Here is a 27,977-nt window from a genome sequence, read left to right as displayed (position 1 = left end):
CATCAGGGTGGCTTGTGCAAGTCTCTATTTAATTACAGTGCTGCATGAAGACATTGGTTGGTGCCACATGTACCTGTGATGGGCATTTTATACATTCCTGACTCCCTGCGGAGTCGTGTTTGCACTGGGGATTTTCACCACAAGAGGTAGTGGCTTTATTTTTCCTGTTTTCCTTTTTTTATTATTATTATTTCAGCAGGATTGGATAAGCTGGTTAGACCTACTGGAGTGAATTTACTCTTCAGCCAGGAAGATAAACAGTTCTGTGGAGTGGGAGCAAGCAGGCAAGCAGCAAATACAGTGCAGGCAGAATTCACTGGCTTTTAATTCAAACCTGTTTGGGGGTGCAGAGAGCCCCACCCAGGGCTGCAGCAAGCTGGGAATCACAGGGAGGGAAAGCAGAAACAGGAAGACTCAATAAGCAGAACTAAAGCTTCAATTATAAATAATGAATCACAAAAGAGGGGCTAGAGCAAGGCTCTGAAGTTCTTGAGGAACAAAGAAATGAAATCTTCTCGTTAAGGTGTTTTTAGAAAACAGCTCTGAACCCTTCCCACCACCAGCACGTCCTGCCAGCAGAAGTCTTTGGGGAAGCAGAGGGTTTTTTTTTTTTCCGAGTGGAAGGAACAGTGAGGTCTGGATTTGCCAGGCTCAGACCTGTGGGCGAGAGGCCTCCGAGTCCTCCGGGGTGCAGCTGACTCGTGATGGGTTCTGAGGAGCTCCTACAAACAGGTTCCATCCCAGCCACTGGTTCTCGTGTCAGCACAGACTGTCCTTGCTCTTGGCCTTGCTTTATTCCTTGGAAAGCCAGAGGTGAGGATGAGTTTTGGTGCTGTCTCCAAAAAGGTTCCGCAGGCTCAGTTCAGGGTGCAAAGTGCTTTATTTGTTGTCTGGAAGTGCAGGAGTTTTATGGGGAAGGAAAACCTGCTGCAGAGATGGCCAGAGCTAGCATTGCCACCTTCCCAAGGGCACTGGGGATATTCACATTCCCACACTTTAGCCTGGAGTGTTAGGAAGGAGCAGCTTAAAATGTCCTGGGGATGAACGATGGGCTGCAGGTAATTCCTCACAGCGAACACTGAAGCTCTGGGAAATGATACCTGGGGATTTTTGGCCCAAGCTGGCAGCACATGAAGGACATGGGCCCTTTTCCAGCAGCTTTTTTTCCTCCATGACATTTTTTGGAAGTTTTTCAGGTAGTGGTTCAGGTGGGTTGAGCTGTAATGTTCTGCTTCTAAATTCAGAAGAAAAAATTTGGGAGCAAGGTACACAGCACTGGAGATGAGGATTCTCCTTGGGTTAACACTGGACACAAAGTGAAATTACAGCCCAAAGTTAAGATATTATTCACATTCCACTTATCCTGAGGGCTCACACCAGGTTTTAGTACAGGCCAAACATCACCCGTGGCAACTTCCAAATGCCTTAAAGCTTTTTTGTCTATATATGGAATATTTACTATTTTGGTTCAGCTCCCACCTGTTAATTCCCTAAGTCAAATGGATCTTTCTGCTTGTCAGTAAGTTGGAAAATGGACCAGTAGCTTGTTGCTATCCTTCTGCCCAAAACCCTCCTGACTTTGCATCATTCTGTAAATATTGGGGTAGGAGTCCAAGTTGATTCCCATCTCTGAGTGAATTCGTTTGGTTAAAGCTGGGGGGAAAAGGAACAGCTCATGTGTGCCTGAGATCTCTCAAGTTGGTGCTCGCAATTTGGATGTTTTTAGCTATGAAGAGCCAGGTTCAAATGTTACACAAGGCTGTGGGCTGACTATCAGATCCCCCGGATACCAGCCCATTCTAGGAATGCCAGGTTTAGAACAGAAACCTGTGGATTAAGGTGGGACTGCTGCTTCAATTTTAGAAAACAGCTGAGATTACGTGTTAGAGCTGCTTGGCATAATCTCTTCCTGAATCAGAGCTGGAACACATCCTAGCAGCACAGGACAGTGCTGTTAGCAATACAGGAAATCCAGGGAATTGGAGGAAACCCTGGCAGATCTTCAACCTCATCTGAAGCAGAAACTGAGTGGATATTCCACAAACTGCATAGAGAAAAAAGGGATTCTATTGCTCTCCCAATTGTGTTTTTACTCCTTTAGAAATCAGCAGGAAACTGCACCCTGGGAGCCTGCCCCTGCTTATGGCTATTGCAACCCTCTGCTGCTCCACATCCTGCAGGAATTTCTAGCCAGACCTATTTCCACATGGTTTTATTCACCTTGCTGTGTTTTATTTACAGAGATATTGCAAAATATCGTGTGAACTGAGTACAAGTAGCAAGCACAGCGTGGGTTTGGCAGTGCCAGATTCAGCATGGTGAAATGAGGCTCTAATGGGGTTTCAATTCTTAGAATCCATGGAAAAATAGATAGCAGAGAGTAAAGGATGCTGGAAACATCCAGACCTTTCCAGAGTCCAGCTTGGACTCAGGAGCTGGCCCAGGTAGGGGCTTTCTTGGGTTTTTATTCTGGCTTTTTCCAAAATGCACAGTTTTATCTCCTTGACTGTTGATTTAAATTAGGCACAATGTTATTCTGCACTCTCTGTGGAGAGACAGAGGCAAAGCAGACCCGAGGTGCTCCTTGGGGTCCCTGACTTAGGTGAGAAGAACCAGCCCTGACCTGGCTGGCGTGCTCAGGGTGCCCCTGGGGCTGCGGGGGCCTCCCTGGCACAGTGTCCTCGTGTCTGTACATTCACCACGCTGCCACCCCTCCCCGGAGCGTCACCCCTGGGCAGAGCCTGGAGATGAGATGCTGGTGGGCAGAAATCGCTGATGAGAGATGAGGGGGTCCTGTTGGATGTACACCATGCAAGACAAGGTTCTGCTCCTTGAGTTTCTCTCTCCATCTCTTTTTTATTTTTTGGCTTGGGCTCCAAAATCCATCCTATTCCTATTTACACCGATGCAGTGGTTTGGCGTGAGATTGATGCCCCCTTCTCCCTTCCACCCGTGGCTTGTAGGCCCACGCTGCTGCAGGGCTTGGGTCTGTGGGTGGCAGAACCTTCTCGACCCACCTGGGGACCTCTGAAAGTTTTTGGGTTGGTTTTTGTTTAATTTCTGAAGGCTTCAGCAGTTAAACACCGGGTGAGCCAGCTCGAGGTGAAGGCAAAGCTATTGCACGGAGCTTCCACAGGCCCTGTCTGGCCCCTGCTGCCAAGAGGGAAGGGTGGCCTTGTCTTTGGTGAGAGTTGTGCCGATGACCCAGCGCTACCTCCTCGCGGCCCCGTGGCCACTCTGTGTCCAGTGCACTCCAGGCCGGGTGGCCACGGGCGAGAACCGAGCAAGAACGCCTCAATTTTTGCACTTCCACTTCCAACACAGCGTGAGGGTGGCTCTGAAAAGCGCCCTTGGGACTGGTCCAGAGGTCACCCAGCGGGGTGAGAGACCCTCCCACCTCGCTCCATCCCCACAAGGTGCTTGGGCACTGAGTGGTGCCCAACTCAAGAGCTCCAGCCCCCTCCCAGGCTGCCCTGCTGTGTGTGAATGGCGTCGCTTCCTCTTCCCCCTCCGTTCCTAAAAAAATGCGGATGCTGTTTGTGACTTTTAGCAGTGGAGGATCTTCATGAAAGCCTTGCGGAACTCGATGTTGAAGGTGGTGTAGATAATCGGGTTGACAGCGCTGTTGACGTAGCCGAGCCACGTGAAGGCGCTGTACATGGCCGGCGGGATGTTGCAGTCGCAGTGCATGTTCAGGATGTGAGTGATGAAGAAGGGGAGCCAGCAGATGATGAAAACACCTGGGGGGGAAAAGGAGAGAGGAGGATTTTGATTGCTGAAAGCTGGGCAGATTCTCGGGCTGTGAGAACAGTAAGGTTCTCTTTGGCAGAAGGGGAATATGTTTCCCAGAGGAATTTTGGTGTGTGCGTGCTCAGTGCCCTGGTCTGTGTTCTGCCCAGGTACTAAAGAGCTCCTCTGCTCTGTAATGCACCCAGACACAGCAGAAACTCTGCCCTTCAGAGGTGCCAGCATTGCTGAGCTCTGCTGCCTTTTGTTCCAGAAAGCCCACGAGCTTTTCTCCCATTTTGGGAGCCCAGATGCCCCCGAGAGGGGCGGCTTTGGGCACCTTTAGTGCAGCACTGCCAGCGGTGCGTGGCTGGAGAGGAGGGACCCCTCCCACGGGCAGCCCCTTGCCTGCCTGTTCTCTAATGTATTGGGTGAAATGAATTCTGGGGGGGGCTGGAAAACCAGCCTGCACTGGACACAGGCACTGGGATTTCTGCAGGGCCCCCAGGGCAGCCAGGGCACGCTCTCACCGAGCACGATGGCCAGCATCTGGGTGGCTTTCTTCTCCTTCTGCTGGGACAGTTTCCTCCTGATCACGGCCTTGAGCAAGTTCCTCGTCTTGCCGTTGGGCAGGGAGTGGATCTCGAAGACCTTGGCTGTGTGGTGGGATTCTTTGGCATGGCCATTCTTCTCCACCTTCCCAGGGCTGTTCAGGGGTGCCTGCAGGGTAGAGTTGTTGCCCCGATTAGAAGCAACTGGCACAATCAACTGGTGGTTACTTGGTGCTGTGGGTTTGAGGGCCGTTTTCTCAGGGGGACTGGTACTGGACACCATCTCCATTTCCATCTCTTCTATGTGACTCTCTGCCTCCTGGACAAGAATCAAATGTCCACAACATAATGACAGGTAAATACACAGAGAGGAGCAACGAACATTCCTTACAGAGTGAAGCTGGATGATGTTGGAGAGCAGTCAATCCCTCTTCTCCCTCCCTGCATGGCGCCTGGAGAAAGGGCTCTGGTGTGTTTACGGATATTTTGGGCAGATGGGATTGACAGAACTGCACTGGAGGATTCTCCTTTTTGGCACAAAGAGGCTCAGAAGTGGGGGAGATGCTGTCTCCACTCTCCACAGATTTTATTCAGCTTTTCGGAATGCAAATGAATAAAAATGGAATCAACTAGCAAAACCCAACAAAGCCAATGCAGTCCAAGATTTAAATTACAGAGAGGAGAAGGAAATCAAAGGCACAAAAATGTTCAAATGCCATGGCTTTTAGAGTTGATCTTTAGGTGAGCTTAATCTGGCTTTTTGAGCTCCGTGAGTTTAAACCCCCTGCTTCACTCCAAGGAATGGGAAGGCTATTTAAATTTTGAGATTGAATGGTAACCTTTGCTCTTAAGTTTATTTTTCTCCCACCCTACATAAATTAACCTTGTGTCCTGAGGGAGAAGGGGAAGGCTGAAGGCTCTGGAAAGCTCCCACTTCTCTTTAACACTCACCACTTTGCGCTTATTAACTTGGAAGCTCCCATTGGACTTCACAATAACTGTGCAGAGCTTGACGTCTTCTGGATGAGTGCATTTGTCCTAAGGGGCAAGCACCAGCTCAGAGGTTACACAGGCAGAGAGGGATTGGGAAGGGAAGCTGGTAAGGGGAGGCACGTGGGAATACAAAGGAATTAATCAGGAATTCATCAGTGTGGCTGAGGGGCTGAGCAGGATGGAAAACTGCTGTGAGAAGGAGCAGTGATGGAGGCTGCTACCCCCTGTGCTCTTCACCAGAAGAAGGAGGCCACGAAGCTCTGCTGGTGTTTGCGTGTCCCTGTCTCGCTGCCCCCTTTCCAGCGGCCCTGAGGCAGCAGAGTTTGGAGCTGGAGTCTCTGGGACTGCACATCCCCCCGGCTGTGCTGCGTGTGCTGCCAGAGCAGTGTTTTGACAAGTGGTTTCACACCCAGCCCGCCCAGCTGGGCTCCCTCACACACAGCTCCCGCTGGCAGAGGCTGCTTCCCTGCAGAACTGTCCTTCCCAGGGAGGAGCTTGGCACCCCAGCTGTGCCAAGCATTGCCACCGAGCTTTGGGAGACCTTAGAAAGCTGGAGAGGGGCTTGGAGTGGTAGGGCATGGGGGAATGGACTTAAGCTGAAGGAGGGTGGGTTTAGACTGGATATTAGGGAGAAATTCCTCCCTGCGAGAGTGGTGAGGCCCTGGCACAGGTTGCCCAGGGAAGCTGTGGCTGCCCCTGGATCCCTGGAAGTGTCCAAGACCAGGTTGGATGGGGCTTGGAGCAACCTGGGATAGAGGAAGGTGTCCCTGCCCATGGTCTTTAAGGGTCCTTCTGACCCAAACCGTTCCTTGATTCTGTGATTCTGCAGGCCTGACTCAGACAATGGTGCAGCCTCTGTTCTTGGGTACCCAGCCCAAGGAAATGCTCTGGGTTCATGCAGAAGCTCCTGGTGCAGATCTGCTGCTGGAACACCCCCTGAGATCCAGAAAGGCCTGAGGAGCACCAGCCAGCAAGCTGAGAACCCAGAGCGTGCAACTGGGACCCCAAACTGACCACAGCATCCACCTTTGCGAGCCGGTGCTCTGCCTAGTCCAGGCAGGGTCGTTTGGGGCAGGAGGAGGAGGGAGGGGGAGGATGGAGAGTGCTGGGTACCTTCAGGGGGGCCTGCGTGTCCGAGTCCAGCACGTGGCTGCTGCGCTTGGTGCTGACGCGCTTCCTGCGCCGCCGCAGCACGATGTAGATCTGCACATAGACCAGCAGGGTGACGATGAAGGGCACGTAGAAGGACACGATGGAGGAGTACACCACGAAGGCAGGGTTGGCAATGATGCACTCCTTCTCATCTGGAAGAGAAAACCTTTCAGGATTGTTGTCCCCGCTGAGGGGACCACCACGCCAGCTCCCCTCAGGCTGTAGGGAGGCATATCACCCCAAAAGCCCCTGGCTACTGCTTGCCTTGCAGCTAAAGGCTGCTGATCCCATGCTGTACCCAACCCAGTCTTCCCAGGAAACTGCTGGCTGAACCGTCCATCCTTTTCTCTCCTGCCTCAGGGAAGGTTTTGTCCCAAGGGTTTCCTTTTCATGTGTTTTAAAAGGAGAAGGATTTTGAGTTTGTAGTGGACAAATGCTAAGGTAACACAGATTGGTGTTGTGTGAACTTCTGCATCACCTCAGTTCTGATGAATCTGAGACCTGCTCTGGAACAGCAAGAGACGAAACAGACCCAGAATGAGCCTGCAAATAGTAAGGGATGACAGTGGGAGAGAACACTTCACGTACACCTCAAACCTGATCCCACATTTATTCCTGGCTACCTGGGGACCCAGGGAGATGCCAGGAGCCAGCTGCAGGTGGCACGGCCCTCACCTGTGTTGTTGAGGCCGAAGAGGAGCGGGCAGGAGATGGCAAAGGAGAGCACCCAGACCACGGCGATCATGACGGTGACCCTGCGCTTGGAGCTGTAGCGGGTGTTGTAGAGCATGGGCATGGCCACGGCCGTGTACCTGCAGGGGACACACACCTCCTGCTGTCACCCTGCCAGGGCTGGCATTGCACCCAGCTCCTGGCCCAGCACAGGAGTGTGAGGCAAGGCAGGTTTCACATGTCCCAGGGTGGCTGCAGCCACACCAGGAGGTGTGAGGCTGGGTCAGCTCAGCGTGGAGTTTTTCTTCCACCGCTTCCCACTAAGGCCTGCTGCACCATCCCAGAATACAAACAGAAGGACCAAGCTCATGGGAACATAGAGACAATCCCATCTGCATTCCCAGGACCAGCGTTTCCTCACCTCCTGACAAAATCCCTGCTCAGAGCTCATCGAGATCCTTTAAGTTGCTCTTCAAAAAACTCCCACCGTTTTCAAGCCTCCGAGCCCCAGGTGAAATGAGACCACACAGAGGTGGCTGGGACTTGCTGCCCTGGGTTTGGCACAGCCTGGTGGCACAGAGCCCTCACCTGTCGATGCTGATGGCACAGAGGTTGAGGATGCTGGCAGTGCACATCATGACGTCCAGGGTGACAAAGATATCACAGTGGATGCGACTGAAGCGCCACTCCCCGACCACCTGCGAAGAGAGAACGGGGCCGGTGAGCAACTCTCTGGGGCTGGGCTGCTGAGAGGGCACAAAAGGAGAGTTTGGCACCAGGATGGAGAGGCTGGTGGGTGGTTGGGGTTGTACTGGTTCAAAGGCAGAGCTCTGCCCCTTCCAACCATTCCCCCCAGGGCCGGTGTGATCCCATCCTGCCTAATTCCACCCTGCTGCTCTCTGCGGATTTGGGCAGCCCAAACAGCAAACCTGGGCTCACATTCCAGTGACATCAGGGAGCACAAGGCTCCTCCAACGCAGAAGGGAAGATGAAGGAGCTTAAACAGCTCTCTGAAGTATTTCAAAGCAGAATGAGGCAGGAGATACATTCATTTCAGTTCCCAAACACCTCTAATTGTACTTACAGCTTTTTCCTAGACAAATTTTCCAATTACACCCAGCAAAGGTCAGCAGCAGATGAGCAGGAGCTTCCCATCATTTCTCAGTTTAAAAAATCCGGGTAGGCATTCCTCACCTTTATATATTTTTTTTTCTGGTGAACAAGACGAGTTTAATTCAGAGTGAAAAGCCTTTAACGCCCCACACGATGTGCTAAAGACAAAGAACTAATGATAACACTTCCAGGCACCAGTAGCCTTTTCTCTCTTCACTTCTCTTGCTGTTGAAGCTGAACTTTGCCAATTAAGTTTAATAGCAATTATTCGGACTGCTGTGTTTGACATGTGATGAAAAAAAAGTATATTTCCCTCTAACAAAAATAGAGCCCTACTGCATTTGAAAATAGAATGAATAAGATATCTATTCTTCAGTTATTTCTGCTCTGATATACATAACCATAGGCAGCATAAAGAAGGAAGAATGACTGCATTGAAGCCTGAGTGACAGATGAATACTAGGTGATTAAAAAAGCACTTAAGACACAGTTACATCAGGAACTTTGAGGAGAATTTGCCCAAAGGCAAAGGTTTCCAGCCAGATCTAAACCTCTGCAAAACCTGAGGGCATGGTTTGGGAGAAGCTGGGAACTGCCATTCTTTCTCTTGGTGTTCCCATTTATGTAGGAGAAACCTCCAAAATTTGGAGGTAAAAGATCTGTTTGCACCAAGGCTGGGGGGGTTTTAAGTGTTTCACTTTGATTTTAGTTTTTGCCTAAGCTTGTGACACAAAACCTGGAGAAAATTGTCCAGCTGGTAGATCAAAGCAGCTGTGGCTCCTGACCACCTGGACACATGAATCCCGAAAAGGGAGAGAATTTTGCCTCATTTGTGGTTTATTCTTCTGCCTTAAAACTAAAAGGGTCTGAGAGATTCTTCTGGCCGGACGTGAGGGAGCAGGAGCTTCTCCCAATGGGTTGTGGTAAAAAAGGAACAGAGCAGAAGGACATAAAAAGCCCCTGCCCTCCCACCAGCCTGCAGCCGTGTCAATGAGCTTCAGCAGAGGCACGAGGCTTTAGGTTCTCTGGGTGCCATGAAAACAATCATTAACTCGAGTGATAATTAGCATTGTGCTCTCTCGGCAGCCCTGTCACGTCAGTGGGTTTGTTTTGCTTTGCATCAGGGGCTCATTGATTATGGCTCCTTCCCCTCCTCTCCTCTCCTGTTATCATTCCCTCTCCGAAATGAGTGCCTGGAAATTAACTGTAAACTCGGGGCAGTTCTGTGCTGAAGGCAGAGGTGTGAAAAGTGATTTTCTCTCCTTTATTGTGACATAAAAGCTGTGGATTCCCATCCTGCTTCCACAACTGCCTTCCTGCAGCCCTTCACAAACAGGGCCTTGATTGCTATTTTTTTTTTGATTGCTGGGTTCAGTGATCCTTGTGGGTCCCTTCCAGTCACACAAATGTGATGTGGTTTCAGTGTGATACCCATGGCGTGGTTTTGAACACAAAATTGGGGTCCTTTCCCTCCTGACCCCCTATTTCTGGTGCAATTGGGCTGTCATTTAGTCCTCTGAGCAGCAGTGGGGTTTCAAGCCACCTGCTCTCACATCCATCTGGAAGAAAAAGGCAATTTTGGGAACGAAAACGCTCCAGTTTCAGGAATGGAAAAATGCAATTTCAGGAATGAAGAACCCTGCACTTCAGGGAATGAAAAAACCTGTATTTAGGGAATGAAAAACACTTCTGGGGAAATTCAGGAGGCCTTGCAGGAGCTGATTTCCAGGCTGCTAAACCCTCCTCATCCTTACTTAACCCAGGAATTCCAAACCCTTACCTCCAGGTAGACCACCCAGGGCATGACCAGCGTGGCCACCAGCAGGTCTGCCACGGCCAGGCTGACGATCAGGTAGTTGGTGGTGGTCTGCAGGGCTCTCTCCCTGGACACTGCCATGCACACCAGGACGTTGCCAAAGACGATGACGAAGATGAGGAGGGTGAGCAGCACGGCGTAGTAGTTGTAGTGCGGCTTCTGCGCCGCGTCCGACGCGTTCAGGGCCCGGCTCCAGTTCCTGTCCCCGTCGTACCACGAGAGGTTGAGGGGATCCATGGGGGTCCAAGTGCCAGGTGCCAGCTCCACCCTGGTGCAGAGGTGTTGGAGAGGCCATTGGAGGTCAGCATGGAAAATAAAAATGGAACAATCAGGCTTGTGCTGCCTCGATCGTGGGATCCCCTGGAGCCTGTTCTCCCTGCCCTGGGTGAAATGTTTGGCTGGAAATGGGATGCAGAACTGATCCAGGCAGGGATTCGAGAAGCTGGTTTTTAATTCCAGCTCACCCCCAGATTTCTGTGTCAGTTATTCTGTGTTAAAGTTGGGTCAGGCAAAGTACCTGGGGTTTTTGTGCCCTGACATTCCCTGCTCCGTTAGGTGTGCACAGCTCAGGGCAGAAGTGCCATGACCCACTTTGTTTATTTTCTGTGTGCTTCATGGGGCTTTGGGCTGTATTCCTTTTATTTTTTTTCTTTTGTCTTTTCCTTATTTTTTTTCCTCCAGCAGTGAAATAAATAAATTTTAAAGCCCAAGACCTGAATAGTGACAATAATGGAACCTGACAGCAGCAGCTTTGCAGTCAGCGCTGGGCTGCCTCTGCCATTGCCCCAGTGAGGTCACAGAGTGAAGGGGAACATGGTGGGGACAGCACTGGTGCCACCCCACAGCCCTCAGCAGCTCCTGGCACTGGGAAGATGGTTTTCCTGGTTTTCCTTGGAAAACTGTGTCACCACAGCAACACCCCACCATTCCATGGCCCATGGCCACGTGCTGTGCACTCCTACAGAGGCAATGTGAGAAATCGTGGGACTTCTGTGGAAATCCCTAAACCTGCGGAGGGTTTGGTGTTTGTTTTATCCACTGCATGTGGCTTTTGGACCTTTTCTGTCTCTCTGTGCTGTCACAATATACTAAAGAAATTCTGCTGCTGGGACAGAGGTTTGTGTGTCATTAACTTGAAATTCAGACAACAAGAAGCTCCTCTGTGCTGAGGGAGGTGAACAAACAAAGCTAAAGGAGGATGTGGAGTGTGAGGGCAGTTCTGGGTGTTGCTGTTTTGGGGCCCCTCTCTGGTGCCAGGATATGAAAAATAAATTCCACGTTTGCAGTGAGACTTGCAGGATATTCGGCCACCAGGAAAGGCTTTTCCTGGCTGTGTGGGGAGGACATTTCAGCTCTTGGTCAGGTGGGTTCTCTGCAGAACTGCCAGGGCAGGGCTGTAATGATGGATATTCCCACACCACATCTGTGTCCCACTGAGAGAAGGGATTTCCACAAAGGAGAAGCAATTTGGGATCAAATTTGAGAATCCCCTCAGTTTATAAATCATTCCTCACCTTTCCATAACCCAGCCAGTGGTGCAGGTAGAGCTGGAAATGCCAACACCTGACTGGGAGCCCCTGAGCCTTTCATAGAGGCCTCAAGTTGTGCCAGGGGAGGTTTACATTGGATATTAGGAAAAACAAATCCATGGACAGGGCTGTCAAGCACTGGCACAGGCTGCCCAGGGCAGTGGTGGAGTCAGTGTCCCTGGAAGTGCTCAAAACCCCGTGGATGTGGCACCTGGGGACCTGCTTCAGTGCTGCTGCTGCTGGGCTGACTGGGCTTTTCCCACCTAAACAATTCCGTGTTTCTGTGGCCTCATTCCCTGCTCAGTACTTCCTAGGAGCAAATATTCCATGTTTCCCAAGCTGCATCTCCACAAAGACCACAGTGACTGGGAAATCTGGCCGTGCTCTCAGACACCCCAAACCAGGGCCACTTAATTTCCTTTAGCAAAAGACAAAGTGACTTTGATTTATTAAACCATGTAAGTGATCAAAATAGCAAAACATTTGCAAATATCAAATTCACCTGGGAACAATGGTTTCTTTATGTTTCACTGAGCTTTTGTGTGCTTTTCTCATTCAGAGAACAATTTGGATAATAATCCTTGGAAATTTGTTGCATATGGGTCCTTAATAGCTGATAATTCAAAAAGTGTCTGTCTGACAGTGCTATCAGCAGCACTTGATAGCTCTACAAATGTCTTCTTAGGAGCTGTCAAAGTGTCAGAAATTAATTAAATGTTAGCTTCTGTGACTCAGAGTGAAGGGGAAAAAATCAATGCTAAATACAGCAACAATTTTTTCTCTTCTCCCGTTGCCCTTTCATAATGCAAAACTATCTCGAGGAGGCAGAACCATGCAGAAAATGCAGGGTGGGACAAAAAACCAAAAAAACCCGCAGGGACATGGAGAAGTGTCTTTGAGGTGTAAAAGGGATGGAATGGTTTGGGATGGGCAGGATCAGCCCCTTGGGCGTGTTCTGGTTTTTTTCTGAGCTCTGACCTGCAGGAACAAAATCGGCTTCCCAAAGGAAAGGCCACAGACAGGGAGATGGGCACAGCAATTGCAGCCTTTTCCAGGCTGCTACAGCTCCGTGCTGGAGTTGGAAGAACCATTTATAGCTCGTCTCTCGTGTCCATTCATCAGGAATTTACTCAATGGTGGTTAGGGAGGGTGTAAAAATCCCTGGATAATCAAAATTTCCTTCCATTTCCTTCTATATCTTCCACAAGGTTTTTTTTTTTTCTTTAAATAGAACTATTTTCACAGTAATAATTTTTGTCTTTATATGCATCATGAGGAAAGTTAAAAGCTCACGGTTGAACGCTGTACAAACGAAAAGATTGGGTGTTTCTGTTTTTAGAAAAAGAAGTTTTAATTTGGGAAAATGAAACAGAAGTTCCAAATATTTTGCATTAAATAGGGAGACTTAAACACCAAAACCTAGAAGTTAAAGCTGTGTGATCACACAATCAAAGGCTGTATCCAGTACACATCCTCGTGGTACAAACTACAATTACATGGACAACTTTGTTAGTTCCCAGCTTTGGAGAGTTTGAGTTTTCAATCCTAAAAACAACCTTCTTTTCTCCAGGCCCAGAACTGGCATCATTTGGAAGCATTTTGGTGGCCGTTAAGGTGTTTTGTGAGTCTCTCAGCCCTGCTTTGAGGAGCACTTTGGATTTTAGTGCTGTTAGTTCCTCAGCAGAGAAGAAAGAAGCACTTAAAGAGCCGGCTGGAAAGGGGAGTGCTTTCCCACTTGTGCCTGTGCTCAGAAAGCTGCATTTTCCTGGGGAAAAGGGAGAGGGAAGGGATCATAAACACAGGGAAAAGGTGCAAATGGCACCTGGCTCTGACCTTCTGAGGTTCCTCTACAGAGGCAAAACAGAGTCTTGGTTTCAAAGGGAAAAAGAGTCCAAAGGAGAACAAATTCTCTTGTGAATTAAGTGCTGCAAAGCCACTCTAATTCCCACCCAGAGTCCCCACAGATGTCCCGGGTGGCTGAGCTAATCCAGATATGGATTTGCCGCGGGGTCAAGGGCAGGACAGGGCTGCAAGGTTGCAGCCTCGTGTTCGATGGCAGCAGTGCAGCAGCAGCAGCAGCAGCATCCAGCGAGCATCCCTGCTGCTCATCCCCCTCACATCACCCTCCCTGAGGGGCCCTGCTCCACCAAACCTGACTGGGAAGCAGTCTTCTAGCAGCTGGAGGGAATCTGCTCTGTGGGAGAAGGCAGCCAGGAGGGAGGCTGGGAGTGCAGAGCCAGAGGTTTCCCTTCCTCTGCTGTCAGCTCCCCGTTCTTTTCCAGAGAGCAAACTGAAAAATGTTTGTTTGCCGTGCCAGTATTTCTCCTTGGCTCCTCGTGATGGATCATCTAATTACACTTGTGGCAAGCAAGCACGAGATCTCCCTGGCAAATGTGGGATGTTCACAACACAACAAAACCCTTCGTGTCCCTGGCAGGATCTGAAACCTTTTTTTCCTCAGAAAAAGGTGTAACTCTCCTTTTGGTTTTTACCCTCCTTGCAAACACTTCCAGGCATAAAATCCCGAGGAGTGTCAGCCACTGTCACTCGTGTCACTGCAGCATCTGCTTGGTAAAGATGTGGGGGCTGCCTGCCAAAACTTCAGGCAGCCTTTGCTTCTGCATGGAATTCCCTAAGGTTTTTTCTCAGACACGACACATTTAAGATGAATTCTGGAGTTCAGGCTGAGCTTTCAGGGACTAAGCTTTCCTCTGGACTCCAGACACAATTGTGGGGCCGAACTCAGTGTGCACCCAGCAGGGAAACACAGCAAAGCCCCCAGTGACAATACCCCCATGGGCGATGTTCCCCCAGCAGCCTCAGAACAGCCTCTGCCTGCTGTCCCCGAGGTATTTTGCCTGCAGATCTTGCCAGATTGATATTTCCTCCTAATTGCTGTTGCCCAGAGGTCCCACCAGGCTGCTGAGACTGCTCACAGACAGATCCTCTCCAAAGGCTTTTCACAGAAATCAATGTCTAAGTGGAATTTGCACAGTACAGTGCCTCCCTGAATATTGTCACTTTCCTCTGAAATTTTGGAGTCAATGGGCCATAGAAAAGCTGTCAAACTGACATCCTTTCTATCCTCAAGATGTTTGCTGGGCTCCACTGAGAATGCAACAAAGACATTCCAATCAAGGAAAAATTTTTTTTGGAGTAGGGAGGAGGTGGAAGAGAAAGGGAAGGGGAAAGTGTGTTTGAGGAGCTGCTTTGTCTCCCTGTTCAGGGGTTTTGTGGGGGAAAAAAAGAAAAAGCAGCTTCTGGAATAGTTTAACTATTTTTTTTTTTTTTTTTTTGCATGTAAGCCCAGAATTGCTGTGGATTCCTGGTCGTGGTTCCCTGAAGAGCAAGGACGGTGTGGAACAGCTGGCACTGAGGGAGAACCTTTTCCCATTTATTTCTGCTCAGGGGACGGTGTCTGCAGGCATTGAGGAGGAGGAGGAAAGGCCAGGAATGAGGCAAATATTGTAAATTCTGCCTTGACCTGAGAGCGCTGCTGACGCTGCTGAAAAACCCCATCCCCCTGCCCTGGGCTCCTGCAGGAGCAGCTGCCACAGAATTCACCCAGCAGAGTCCTGGTGGCTTTAAATAAAGGTGACTTCCCCGGGCACTGAGTTGTTCAGTGCAGAGCGGGGAGGTGACAGCCGGGACCACCGAGGGCCCTGGCACTGATTGCACCTGAGCGGTTCTGAGCAGGGGCTGTGGCTTGGGGAGGGCAGAGCTTTGCTTTCCACACTCCCCGTGCCCTCCCAGTGGTCTCCAGGAACCAGCACGTTGCACAGGGAGGAGGTTTGGCCACCTCTGCACCCACAGGGATGGAATTAGAGACAAAAATCCTGGCCAGGCTGGGGCTTTTAGGGGGCCGAATTCTAATTTCGACACTGCAACCTTCATATCGATCAAACCAACAATTCTAACATCGGCTCCTTCCAAAAGCCTCTTGAAAATCTTCCTCCTCTGCCTTTCTCCTGGCTCCCCTTCTCCAGATCCTTTGCTATCCAAGATATCAAAGGTATATTAATTACAGCTATTGCTCACTTCTGATTCAGAAACACTCCTGGCTTTGCATAATATCTAATTGGATCCTCTTGCTAGAAAGTGTTCACAGGTCCCCCCGAGCACCTAATCCCAGTTTTCCTGCTGTTCAGCAAGCTCTGAGCAGGGGCTCTGTGGATAACAGCAACCCCCTGCCGCCGCGGCCTCCGAGTCACACACCCGAGCTGCTCTTGCTGATGCCACAATATTTTCTGTTCCCAGCACTTCCCTGCCCGATAATCGCATTGCTCAGAGCTCCCTGCAGAAATTCCAGGCTGTGATTCACCCCCTCCCGAGCAGCAGAGACCCTCAGCAGCCTCAGCTCCTCCTCTGGAATGCAGGGAGGGTTTCCCGTCTCTGGGAGGGGCTGGCAGGACAATCCCATCGCTTTGTAACTCTAGAATTATGAGGCTGAGCCCTGGTTTTAAGGCAGATTTCTCGGTTCTCCATTTGTGGTGTTGCTCCTTCAGTCATCCCTCTTTCCCTGTGGAATTTTTGCCCGAGTTTGGATTTGCATTGCAGGAAGGAAAGGGAAGAAGTTTTTTCATAGAGTATTTGTCCTTCATCCCTGTGATGGACCAGAACCTTCCCCAGGACTGTGCTCCTGCACACATCAGGCTGGACCCTCAGGAGAAGGATGAATTTCTCTGGGAATTCACTGCCTGCTGCTTTCAGGCCCTCTGAAAATCTCATCCTTCCAGGTTACTTGGCAAGTCCTCGTGGAAGGGAAGAATTCAGTGATACCTTCCCTAGAGGGGGAGGAATACTCCTGCAACTTCCTTTAACCTGTCCTTCTGCTAATAAAAACCAGATTCCATTTTAAAAGGAATCTCTAAAATTAAAGATTAAGGCCTTGTCTTTACTCAAGACTTGCAACCAAATATGGTTTTATCAGAAATTCTCCAGTTTGAACATTTTCTCACTCCAACATGCTAAACAGTCAAACCCAGTAACTTCAGCTAGGAGAGGTTGTAGTGGATTTGTCTGTGCTGTTTGGTTGGGGGTTTTTTTCATAAATAACCATTTTAGGAGCAGTTTGGGGTATAAATAGTTCCCTCCAGCAACAATCTCCTCCCAGAAAAGCCCAGCACTCCCCCTGCCCACCTGGAATTCGGGAGAGGTTTGACTCCTGCCTGGCAGGCTCCTGGAGCAGAGCCATGGGTTCCTCTTGCTCTTTAAGAATCTGTGGGTACAGGGCAAGCTTTGATCTCTGCAACATTTGGCAGATGGATTTTTCAAACTGGAGCTGCTCCAGACACAGCCCACTTGAGCACTTCTCAGCTGGGTGGAGAGGATGGGCAGAAAAGGCTTTTTAAAAATCATTTCTGACTCTGTGCTTTCAGCTTTGGACAGACAACCAGAAATATTGGGCACATCTTGATATTCAGTGGCTAAAGGGGAAGGATTTATTCCTTCCCTGTGCTCTCACATAGAGATGGTCTCTGTCAGAGACAGCTCTTCAGCCTGGAAGATATTGGTTCTTATTAAATATTGCATTACTATAGACCCAACATCCTGTTCTGTACAAAGCCCTTTTTTTCGCCTCATAATTCCTTTATCTGTATCCTAATGCCAAATCTCTTTGATGAGATCTGAGCCTCTGACTAATCTAATAAATTCCCAGCTCCATGAATGCTGGTGATCTATATTCCTGTAGAATCTGTGCTGTGTTTGAGATTGTCCACCAGTGTCTGCAAATGACCCTTAATCAGTCACAGAGCCAATTGTATTATTTTTGAGGAATTGGAAAGGTTGAATCTCTTCACTTCCCACCCTCCTTAGTTATGTACAGAAGTGGCTGAAATTTGAACAAAATATTTACTTCTAAGTGCTGGTTAAAATGTGGCAAATATTTAAGGAATTTTTTTCATTATTTGGTTTTGTCTGTCTAATGTTCACTTTTTGGCACTTGGCATTTGAAGTGTAAAACAGTTTAATTGCAGAAATAGACTGTGTTAATTCCTCAGCTGAATAAACCCTTTTTGCTTCCCCTCCTTCCCACGTTTATGCAGCACCTGGCACAGGGATACTTCAGCTCTTGAGTCCTTCAGCCACACTTTATTAAAAGTAAATAATAATAATTCAGATTGAAGCCATCAAATATTTGCCCTCCACTTATGTCACCAAGCACTCGTTGAACATCTGCTCTTTCCATTGCCACTCCTCCCCCTGAGCTTGTTTGCGAAAATGTTTGCCAAAAGCAGCGAGTTCCAGAGGAGGGTTCTTTTTTTCCCCCTTTCCCTTCCCCCCTTCTTTTCCTCAGATTTGTGGGAGTTTGCCCCAAACCATCCGTGACTAATATTTGCCACCGAGTCGCTGTTAGCAGCTTTGATGAGGACGTGTCAATCAGCACAGCGCTCACGTGGCTCCCGCTTGCTCCAAGTGCCACTTCCCTGCATTTAAAACTCCAAGGAAACGCTTAATGAATTATTGTCCTGTCCCTCGTGGCTCCAATCACAGAGGGAAGGCGAGGAGGCTTCAAGTATTCCTCGATAATACAGTGCTCCTCAAATTTCAAATCCTAATGATCTTTAATCATTTAATCCCTGGGCTAAATCAGCTCAGCTATTCAGCTCAAATCCTGACTTCCAGCACCCACCCCTGTCGTCTCTGCAGGCAAAAGGAGAGGAGAAAGAGGTACCTCTGGACTCGTCCTTTTCCAGCTGCTGCCCCAGAGCGGGCACTGAGCCATGCAGGAATCGTGCTGGATCAGCAGCTCTGGAAAGCAGCATCTGTTATCCTGGAAAGGACTTGGAGAGTCCTGCGGCTCCTGCTCTGCCCTGGGGCCACTCATGACAAGTGTTTGCCTGACCTTCCCGGTCTGACCTTCCTGAGTGGCTTCCAGATACACAGAACGGTTCGTTGCCTTTTATACCTGCAGTATTTAATTCCTCCCTGCTCTGTGTTTCCACCCTGACGCTGCTGCATCACCGTGTCCCCTCTCTGTTCTGCTTACCCCACCCATGCAGCCACAAGCTCTCGTTTGCTGTTTCTTGTTTTGCCACAAAAGCTCATGTTCTTGGAAGAATTATTGCTCCCAGGCATGGAGTTCTTCCCCATGGGATTTTTGCTGTGATTTCACATGGATTTGGCCCTCAGCTGCTGCAGCACAGGCAGCAAAAGTAGATTTCAAGTGAGAGAAAGAAAGAGCCACGTGCGACTCAAAGCTCCATTTTTTTGATGGATTTGAGGAATTTCTCTCGCTCTGTCCCAGCCCTGGGATCACTGCACACACTCAGCTGCTGCTCTCCTAAATTTTATTTGACTTTTACACAGTCAGCAAAATTTCCAGCCTGCTGGGAAGTGCGCACTCCATCCATTACGAACCCAATTCCTAAATCCGGCAATCGGGACAGTGAATTCCATATGATTTCCATTTCCCTTTAATCCACAAAGTCATTAGCAGGGCTCTGGAAAGCCATGAATATTTTCCACCTGCTTGGCAGGGAGCAGATTTTCTTTCGGATGAAGCATTACAAGGAGCTCTAATGTTTTTAATTAAGGTGCTGGGTACAAGTTATTGTGGAAGCCCAGGCAGGACTAAACCCAGGGCTGTTTAATTCATCAGCAATAAAAATCACAGTGCAGAGGACTAAAATCATGATCTGAAGACAGGTGCCCAACTTGCTGAAGGTGAAACAGGCACAGAAGCCCAAGAAAAGCCTCCTGCAGGCACTGGCCTTTGTCATCCTAAAATAAATATTCTCTTTTCCATGCTCAGGCACAGATCCCTTGCTCGAGCCTGTGGTTCTCTCCAGGAAAAAATCCCCAAAAAATCACTGATGTGATTTGCTCTGTAATCAGGGCTTGCTGTTGTTCCTGTGACTGATTTTTCCCTCACATCAGGAATCAGACCCACTCTTAGTGGTCACTGTGTTGTCCCACCTGATGCATCAAAGATGTCTTAGAATAATACCCTCATGGGAGCCCTGAAAGCTGATGGACATGTGCAAGTTGTTGAACTCTCTCTTTAGTAATTGCTTTGCCTGGGGGGTTTTTCATTCTTTTTTCTAAAGTCTGTTTATTGTCTCTACAAACTCTGTCTCTTAAGGAAAATTTTGATGGTTGTGGTTCTGAGGCCTCCTGAATCACGAATTCAACGGTAAAAATTGAATTGCAAAGTGTAGCCCCAAAGAATCTTGACTTTATTAATATTATTATCCCTCGTTGTCATTTGCTGTCAGGGTTGTAATTTCCTAATTGATTCTTCCTTCACACTGAGCGGGAAAAAACCAAAAATCCTGAGATAAATAAAAATAACACTTGGAAAGGATGACAAAGGCAAGTGCAGAGAACCAGACATCACATGCAGAAACATCCTCCCACAGAATGGATTCTCCTTTCCTTAGTAGAACATCTCTCGCAGGAGATGCAGGTTGGACTCCAGACAGGACGTTTGGGCTTTGCTGGTGGAACCAGGGAATGGTAAAGTGGCAGTGCCAGGAGTGATGCCTTGTCTGGGACATCGACCCCTGTCAGCAGCTCTGCACCCAGAGCCTTTGCAGCTGAACAGGGTGAGCTGGCAGAGAAATCACCGAATCTGTGTTGTGGGGGGAAGAAAGGAAGAGAAGTCGTGAGAAAAGCAGTTACTTTGTGCAGGTGCTGGTTTGCTTTGATTGCCAGCGGGAACAGTTTAGGCAGAGGAGTTTTCAGCCAGCCCCGGCTCTTTCAGCGCTCCAGAACCAACACTGGGGCATCAAAATAAGACATTTTTAAAAGTGCTGCCTCATCCCACCACAGGTGCTCTATGTTCACACATTCTGGGGCAACAAGGACGGTAAAATCTGCCCAATTTCCTCAGATCTTGCTCCAAAAATGTTTGTGCCACCCGAGCTCTCACTGTGCTGCAGCCACTGGGCTTCTCAGAGTCCTTATTCCTCCAAAAGCTTTTGCTGTAAAAAGCACAGGGGCACAAGGGGCCAGGACAGGCCTGGGAAAGGCTTTTTGTGCCTGGAACACTCAGCCCTGAGCACCTCCCTGCTGTGCAAACTGCTGCGGCTTCGTTTGGGCTGAGCTTTGTACTCCTGGTCCATTCCCAGCCCTGAGCCTGCCCCAGCTCCAGGGAGCCCTGGCTCTGTTCCCTGGCCAGCAATTTAAATAATATTGACCCACTCCCAATGATCCGGGCTCGGGAAGAGCAGCAGGCAGGCCTCCAATGCCCAGCAGCCTTGAGCAGACAGGGAGGAAGCCCTGGAGTTATCCATGGATATAAATCCGTGGGGGTGGGAGCTGCGTGTGGCCAAATGGGCTGGAATTTACTCTCAGTCCTTGTCTCCAGTCTGGAAATAAATCCAGAGCCAGGGATCCCCCTGACCCAGCAGTTCCCTCGGTGCTATCCTTGGAAACACTAAATCCTGCTTTGCATCCAAAGTTTGAGGAGAAGACTCCTCTTTTAGTCTCATTTTCTAGAGAGGAAAGATAAGCAGAAACCTAAATTTTACAGGTACCTTATGTGCCACTTTAAAAAAAAAAAAAGTGCTTAATAATAATGCTTTATAATAATGCTTTACAATAATGCTTTACAATAATAACTGTAATGCTTTAATAACCTCCTGTTATACAGCACAGGCCCCAGTCATGGACCACAACCTGCTTTACAAATGAGAATAAACCAATATGTAGGACTCTACCCACATGGAAATTCTGATGTTGACTTTTTGACTTCCTAGTTAGTGAGAGAAAGAAAACCCTCTAATTCTTACAGTTTTGCCATCAAAGTGCAAATAAGGAGCTTTACACATGCCTGGACATGGTGGGCTGCAGTATTCCCGTAGTATTTATTATAATCACCATTTTAGTACTCACAAACACATTTTTAGAGCATCCATAACCTCATGGGGGTGATGAATGATTCACGTACTGGGACATGAGTGATTCTTCCTGTTCAACAATATGTATGTGAATGTGGGGGGGGGGGGTTCTATTTTTAGGGGTTTTTAAATTAGCAAGTTCTTTATAATTGTGGCTTTTCAAAGCTGGGTGACTAAAATTCACCTCCCAGATCTGTGTGGGGATGTCTCAAGGAGAGCAGGAGGCTGGAGGTGGCCTGTCCCCTCTCTGGGGTGGGTTCCAAGGATGGAGATAAGGCTGGAACTCAAAGGTGTTTAGAGAAAACAGGTGAAATGTTGGAAATCTAATTCCAGACTCCAGTAATCCCAAAGATAATCACATTTTTCTCAGCTGTCATGCAGATATGCAGAAGCTTGAAATAAGCAGATACAAAGGGGCTGGGGGTCAGAGAGTGCCTGTTGCAGAGAATCTCAATTTGCTGAAGCTCCAGATTGCCTGAGATATCAAAATAGGACGGAGTTTAGACAAGTAATTCGCAAGGTGCCGTATTTTAGGTAATAGCTCCAAGTTCTCTGCTGGAGTGTGTCAGCTGCAGCATTCAGGGGAGCTGATTGAAAAACCTGAGCTGCTGGTGAAGGGTTCATTTCTCTCTCTGAAGCTGCAGATTGCAATGAGCACTCTCAATGGTGTTGATTTTGCTGATCCATCCCCAGCGCTGGCAGTTGGCAACCTGGGGCACTGAGCAGAATCAAATATAGGTATTTATATGTGTATTGATCAGATAAATAGATGTGTATTTATCAGCCACTCGGAGTTTGCAGACCCTGGGACACCTCACACCGGAACAGCCAAGGCTATGGAGAAATTTGGGCTAAATGAGGGAGAAAGGAGCTACAAAGCCAAGAGAGTGCCCAGCACAGGCTGCAGAGGCTGTCTCTCCTTCAGGCTGCTCCGTGATTACCTTTCCCCAGGCAGCTCAGTGGGTTTATTTATCTCCTTGGGAAATGTGAAGTGTGGCCATCCCTGTGCTCAGGCAGCCCTGCAGGGCTCGGGGCTGTGCTCTATTAGCACAGCTTTTATTGCTCCTTGCAGTCTCTCCCTCTCCCCAGCGCTCCAGAACACATAAGGCTGCATTTACATTTTCTGAATGGACTAATCATGGCTCTCTGCTTTGATAAAGAAAGTGCAGCCTCCCACATAACCACATGGAAACCAACAGGGAAGAGTAAACCAGAAATAAACCCATTCTGGGGGGTTGAGAGAAAAATACCCACCAGGATAATTGGGAGGGATGTACAGAGAAGCAGCAACTGAACACATAGTCACATCTTCAAAAAAAAAAAAAATATAATGCTAAAAATACCCAGGTGAAGGACAGCGAGAGAAAACATGATTGAAGCGGAACAATTGGGAGAGGAGTTAATAGTTATTAGCAATCACTTCAGATTGAATATAGGTTGGTTTTGTAACAGCACAAGGGATGATGCATCTGACAGGACTTAAACAATTGCCTCCCCCTTCCCCGAAGGATCTCGCTGGCAGCACCCTGGCACTCACTGCTCAGTCTCCCTGCTCCTCAGGAGTTACTGAAAGTTTTTATTTGTAAAAGACAGCAAAGTCTGATCCCAGACAAAGCTTTCCAAACCTATATTCCAAGCCTTAATACATTTCAACATTCATCCCAATCTATTTTCTCCTCTGGCCTTTTGACCCTGGGAGGTCAAAATTCCACCAGTCTGGGATCCTTTTATCCAACGTTGCCTTTGCCTGGGCAAGAGTGTAGAATGGAGCAATGTTTAGGATATGTCTGCAAACACTCCCCCATCACCCAGCTGTTTGCTGTGCCAGCCTGGTTTCTATGCATTTATTAACAATCTGTGGACTTCTTTCCCTTGGAATTGCAATTCCCCAGGGCCCACAGCATTTGGGAATGCTTTGCATCCAGACATCCTGTGGCAGGAGGCTTTACAGCTCAGTGTGGACATGTTCCCCGCCCTGCATCTCCTGGCACTGGAATGTCAGCTCTGGGCATGTGGGAAATCCAGCTCTGATGCCCAGATTTCCTCCATGTTCATGAGGAATTTGTGCACAGAGGGTGAAATTGAAAACGAGTTATCCTGAAAGGATTGTGAGGGGCATGAGCCAAATCCATCCTGTTCATAACTGGAGAGCTACAAAACCTTGAAGATAAGTATTTTTCAAGGGGTTTTGTTGTTTCAGAGAATTTCTGTGTGGTATTTGTTACAGAATGACCCTTGTGGGTCCCTCCCAGCTCAGGATATTCCATGGTTCCATCAGCTTGATTTAGAACTCTGAAGCTGAAGTAAACAGAGGATGGGAGGGTGGAGATTTGCTGATTAGAGCAAAGGATGGGTTTGACGAGAAGAGCAGCCAGGGAATGGAACTCTTTGTGCCAGGCCTGTGCCACTGAGGGGGAGCAGCTCTGTCACGGGTGCTCCCTGCTCTGAGCTCCTCAGACCCTCAGCCTGGCTGCAGAGTGAGGTTTTTCTGCTCCAGCTGCATTTCCCAGCAGGTTTGTCCCTGGTGTTAACCCCTGCCCCGGGCCTGCAGCCTCTGCTGCTGGTGGTGCAGCCTGGAACAGCCGGGGCAGGGCGAGGGGGAACAATTCCAAGCATCCATGAAGTGCCATTAAGGCAGAGCTGAGTATCTCTGCCAGGCAGGTGTCTGGCTCTTGAGCGGGGCTGAGCAGATGAAGTGCAATCTGTGTCCTGCTGCCTGGCACGGGGGCACGGCGTGCACGGAGAGGGGTCACGCTGTGCCGCCCTCGTGACACCAGTGCAGGGACAAATCAATAAATCCCCTCAGCTGGGCAGGCTCAGCGGTGGAACCCGCTCAGCTCAGGGTGATTTGGGGTGTGGGAGCAGCGTCAGGGTGGGCGTGGGGGACGCTGTGTTCTCACTGATCCCGTCTAAATCGTGCCCAAGCCTTTCCTGCGGAGTGAGAGTGACACAGGAGCAGAACGTCACAGGGAAGGAGCTTTTTGAGCCTGGGTACAACGTAAAATATACCCACACTGACTGGTGCCCTGCTTGTGAGGGGTCACAAGCTTCTCTCTAAAGCCTAACACTTGCACTCGTGCTTTTCCAGTGGACAGTGAACCTCTTTTCCGTGGAAGCTACGTGGAAATGTGGAAAGCACAGCAGATTTTACACAGTGGTTCATAAATCAGTGGACAGTTCTCTTACAAAAACACTCTTCAGAAGTAAGGAAGAAAGGTTGGAATGTAACAGAATTTCTGCAGTATGGAAAAGAAGTTAAGGAGGGGGGGATAAAAACAACAGCGCTCTTTACTTGACGGAGTCAGAAATATTGCCAAGAGGTTGGGTTTTTTTCTAGATTACTACAAGCAATTACTTCAAAGAGATAAAAAACCAGGGTCATGAGTTCTTAAGACCACTGTGTGTTTAAAGAACAATAATTCCATGAAACCCCGAACACATAGGAAACCTAACCCACGCTGTTTTGCATGTGTAACCTATCTGACCAGCTCTATCATAACCCTGGGGCTGGTTATTTATAACACAACCCAAGCTGTTTTTCTTTTTAACTTGGAGCTTCACTTGAGGATCAGTGATTCATGCTCCACATGCTGGGGGCTCTGCAGCTCCATGTCTGGCATATGGGAAAGTCGGGATGAGAGAGAAACTTGAGAATTACCAAGTGGGGATGTGTTATCTTGCGTAGAAACAACCTCCAGACAACAATTTGGACCAAAAATACTCCAGCCCTGAGCAGGACCCAGCACCATCCTGGTGGCTCATTCCCTGCCCTAAAGCCACACTTTCCACTGGTTTCCAAAAGCTGGATGGAACTTAGAACTGGGAGGGCAATGGAAAAAGTATTAAGATTCAAACAGGAATGGTTGAGACAAAGGCGACTGTGAGCCTCACACAAAATGTGCTTGCAGCATTCAGAGAAGTATTTCGGAGAGGTTTCCTTCCAGGGGTTCTTCAGGAAAGGGTGACAGACCCCCTGTTCTCCGCTGGGGAAGATTGTTCTCCATCCAGACTGAGCATTACATTTGAAAGTCGTTTTGCCTTACCACATGTAAAAATATGAATGTGGTAAGAGACAAAAAGAGTGTTTTCCCTCAAACAATTTGACTGAACAGTCTTGTTCCTTGGGGAGCTGGAATGTACCTACATTACATCCTCTCTACACATCCTCCTCCTCCACTTCTCCCTGTCACTCTCGCTCTCCATTGTGTCTATGCAATGTTAAACATCAAAGTTCTAAAAATGAGCCCAGCTTCTTAGCAACTCCAGATGCCTCTTTAGCGTACAATAACAATTGTTTGTTGCTTTGCAGTGAGTGGTTTAGATGGAGAAATGAGACAGCCTGAATTTCAGTTTGAAAACCCGCTCTCACCTCTTCTCTTGCGGAAGGGAACAGCTTAATGGATCTTTTTGGTGTAACGACAAATATTTTCCTTTTTCTCCTGTCCTTATTTACATCTCTAGGCAGTGGTGATCACAGCAGCCACTGCTGTCTGTGTTTCCTCACCGGGATATTCACAACATTTGTATTTATGGAAGAAAATCACGACACGAATCTCTTACCTTCAAGCCATATGAATCCCTCGAGCAGAGGTGTGAGTACTGTGTGCCAAATATATCCAAAACACCACAACTCTCCACCGTGGCTTTTCTCAAGCTCTCCCAGGCTTTCAGGCAGACTTTTTGGTATTCAGCATTCACGCACAAGCAGAGGAGCAAAAAGAAAGAAAATCACCTGCCTGACCCCTGCCAGCTGGGAGTGGTGCAGGTGGAACTTGCCGTGGTTAACCCCGGGCTGAGCCAGCGACCGCTGGAACTTCAGGAGCTCGGGAAGTGGCTCAGCATCCTGGGAAGAGGCGATCCCGGGGCCAGGCTCTCCCGCAGCAATTCGCTGTCCATCTCCTTCAGCACACCGCCGGCTGGCAAGGCAGCAGCTCCGTCTCCATTTCCCAGAGCCCAGGCTTGGCTAGCGGCTGAGCAGAGCCGCCCCTTCCTCCCACGGAGAGATCCCAACAACCTGTTTCCACTCCAGCTCCCTTCTCCGGCCGCGGGATGCGAATTCCCGCAGCGCTTCCCTCTCTGCCTCGCCCGCTGCTGCTGCTGCTGCTGCTGCTGCTGCGGGGAGGGGAGGGGAGGGGGCGAAGTTTCCTCCCCCGAATCCCACGGACTCACCCCGGCGGGGATGGGCGGCTCCAGCCCCGGGGATGCGGGACCGGGACCGGCCCCGGCACCGGGACAGCGCCGGGCGGAGCGCGGGGCCGGGGGGGCTGGCGGGGCTCAGCCGCTCCCACCGCAGCCCCGGAGAGAGGAGCGAGAAGGGTTCCCACCCCCAGGAACCCCTCGGGGGGGACCAGCCCTTCCCCGCGGGCTGCCCTGCCCCGCGCAGGCACTCGCAGGTGAGCGCCGGGGATGCTCGGCCGGGGATGCTCCTGGAGCTCTGGCACCCTCGGAGCTCCAAGGTTAGCGCTGTCCCCGCGTGTGCTCAGCTGCTGGCATGGCAGGGAAAGCATGGAGTGGCCCGCCAGCACGGAGAGCAGGAATTTCCGTGTGAGGAAGCGGGCTGTAGGTGTTGTTCCCGCTGTTAACAGCTTGTAAACCTCCGGTGCAGCGGAACAGGGCACTGCCAAGGAGGGGCATCACTCACCTGCATCCTTCCCAGTCCCAGCACGTCCTGGGGATTTGCTAAAAACCCCGGCTGGAATTCTCAGCAGTGTTCCTTGTTTAAACACTCCCTGTGCTGGTAAAGAGATCTCTTTGCAATTCAAATACCAAGAGAAACCATTTCCTGGAAGTGTAGCTGCTGTTGCAAAATTTTAATATCTTCTTATAGTTTAATATCCTTAACACCACCTCACTTTCAGAGCATTAGCAGTCCCTAATCTGAAGTGTGTTTCCTAAGAAAGCTCCTCTTTTTTTTGCAGTAATGGCTCAAAACCTTTTCTGAATGTATTTTTCATATTACCAAACGGCCCTAGACAAGGAAGGAACACAGTGAAACCCATCTCTGTAATGAGGTCTTAAAGAAATTCCGTTTCTGGGGGATTTTCTCCAAAGGAGTGGTTCTCAAATGCTGCTTTCAATCTCTCTGGATGGTGGAACCCTAAATCTCCTGGGATGTTGCATTCCTGAATTGCTGTGTGTGCACACCCTTGTCTTTCTGAGTCATCTTCAGAGCTACAGTCAAACTGAATTCTCCTGAACTTTCCAAGTGTTACTGCAATAATTTCCTTTTTATCCGATTTATGTGAGTTTTGCAATGCCAAGGGAGCCAAATGAGCTTAATATAGAACAATTATTTCTCCTGGAAGGCAGGACAGCAAAGCTTTCATACACTTTGCTTGCCTCAAAATAAATGTATTTATTTAATGGATGGACAAGACTGCTTTGAGATGTTTATGCTTCCTCTGAGGCCGAAAAGAGTCTGTCCTCTCCTTGACTCCTTGGGCTTCCAAGAATATTTTCCATCCAGCCATCCGTAAGAAAATCAACTCCAATCTGAGTCAGGAAAAGAGCAATTTAATAACTGAGAACTGAGTGAGGTGTTTAATGAACGAGCTCGGAGTCTCACTGACTCTTTGCCATC

The 27,977-nt window shown here is 49.1% G+C and overlaps 1 protein-coding gene across 7 annotated transcripts; it reads right to left on the bottom strand.

Annotated features, from left to right (window-relative positions):
• Positions 1 to 8: 8 nt before the first annotated feature.
• DRD2 (dopamine receptor D2) lies at positions 9 to 27,225 on the bottom strand. 7 transcript variants are annotated; one of them, XM_042034178.1, is made up of 8 exons: positions 27,039 to 27,225; positions 9,988 to 10,291; positions 7,683 to 7,792; positions 7,098 to 7,234; positions 6,384 to 6,574; positions 5,229 to 5,315; positions 4,257 to 4,596; positions 9 to 3,740 (listed from the first exon to the last, which is right to left on the bottom strand). In XM_042034178.1, exons 2-8 carry the CDS (start codon positions 10,258 to 10,260, stop codon positions 3,547 to 3,549), a joined length of 1,332 nt encoding a protein of 443 aa, XP_041890112.1. In that variant the 5' UTR covers positions 10,261 to 10,291; positions 27,039 to 27,225; the 3' UTR covers positions 9 to 3,546. The 7 variants fall into 7 exon arrangements, with proteins under 7 accessions (XP_041890112.1, XP_041890109.1, XP_041890111.1 ...); XM_042034175.1 differs by lacking the exon at positions 27,039 to 27,225 and adding an exon at positions 25,958 to 27,015; XM_042034177.1 differs by lacking the exon at positions 27,039 to 27,225 and adding an exon at positions 26,130 to 27,015.
• Positions 27,226 to 27,977: the final 752 nt, after the last annotated feature.

This window comes from Corvus kubaryi, unplaced genomic scaffold (genome assembly GCF_017639235.1).
Source record: "Corvus kubaryi isolate FWS band 111438036 unplaced genomic scaffold, C.kubaryi_AGA036_p1.0 37367, whole genome shotgun sequence".
Lineage (NCBI taxonomy): Eukaryota > Metazoa > Chordata > Aves > Passeriformes > Corvidae > Corvus > Corvus kubaryi.
This window is presented reverse-complemented; position numbering and strand designations above follow the sequence as displayed.

Excerpts from the sequence above, each read along its gene's own strand:
- DRD2 (XM_042034178.1), bottom strand. The coding sequence starts at position 10,260 with ATGGATCCCCTCAACCTCTCGTGGTACGACGGGGACAGGAACTGGAGC. Across the intron at positions 7,793-9,987 it reads CCTGGGTGGTCTACCTGGAG|GTGGTCGGGGAGTGGCGCTT; the intron begins GTAAGGGTTTGG and ends CTCTCTTCGCAG. Across the intron at positions 6,575-7,097 it reads CTTCGGCCTCAACAACACAG|ATGAGAAGGAGTGCATCATT; the intron begins GTGAGGGCCGTG and ends TTTCTCTTCCAG.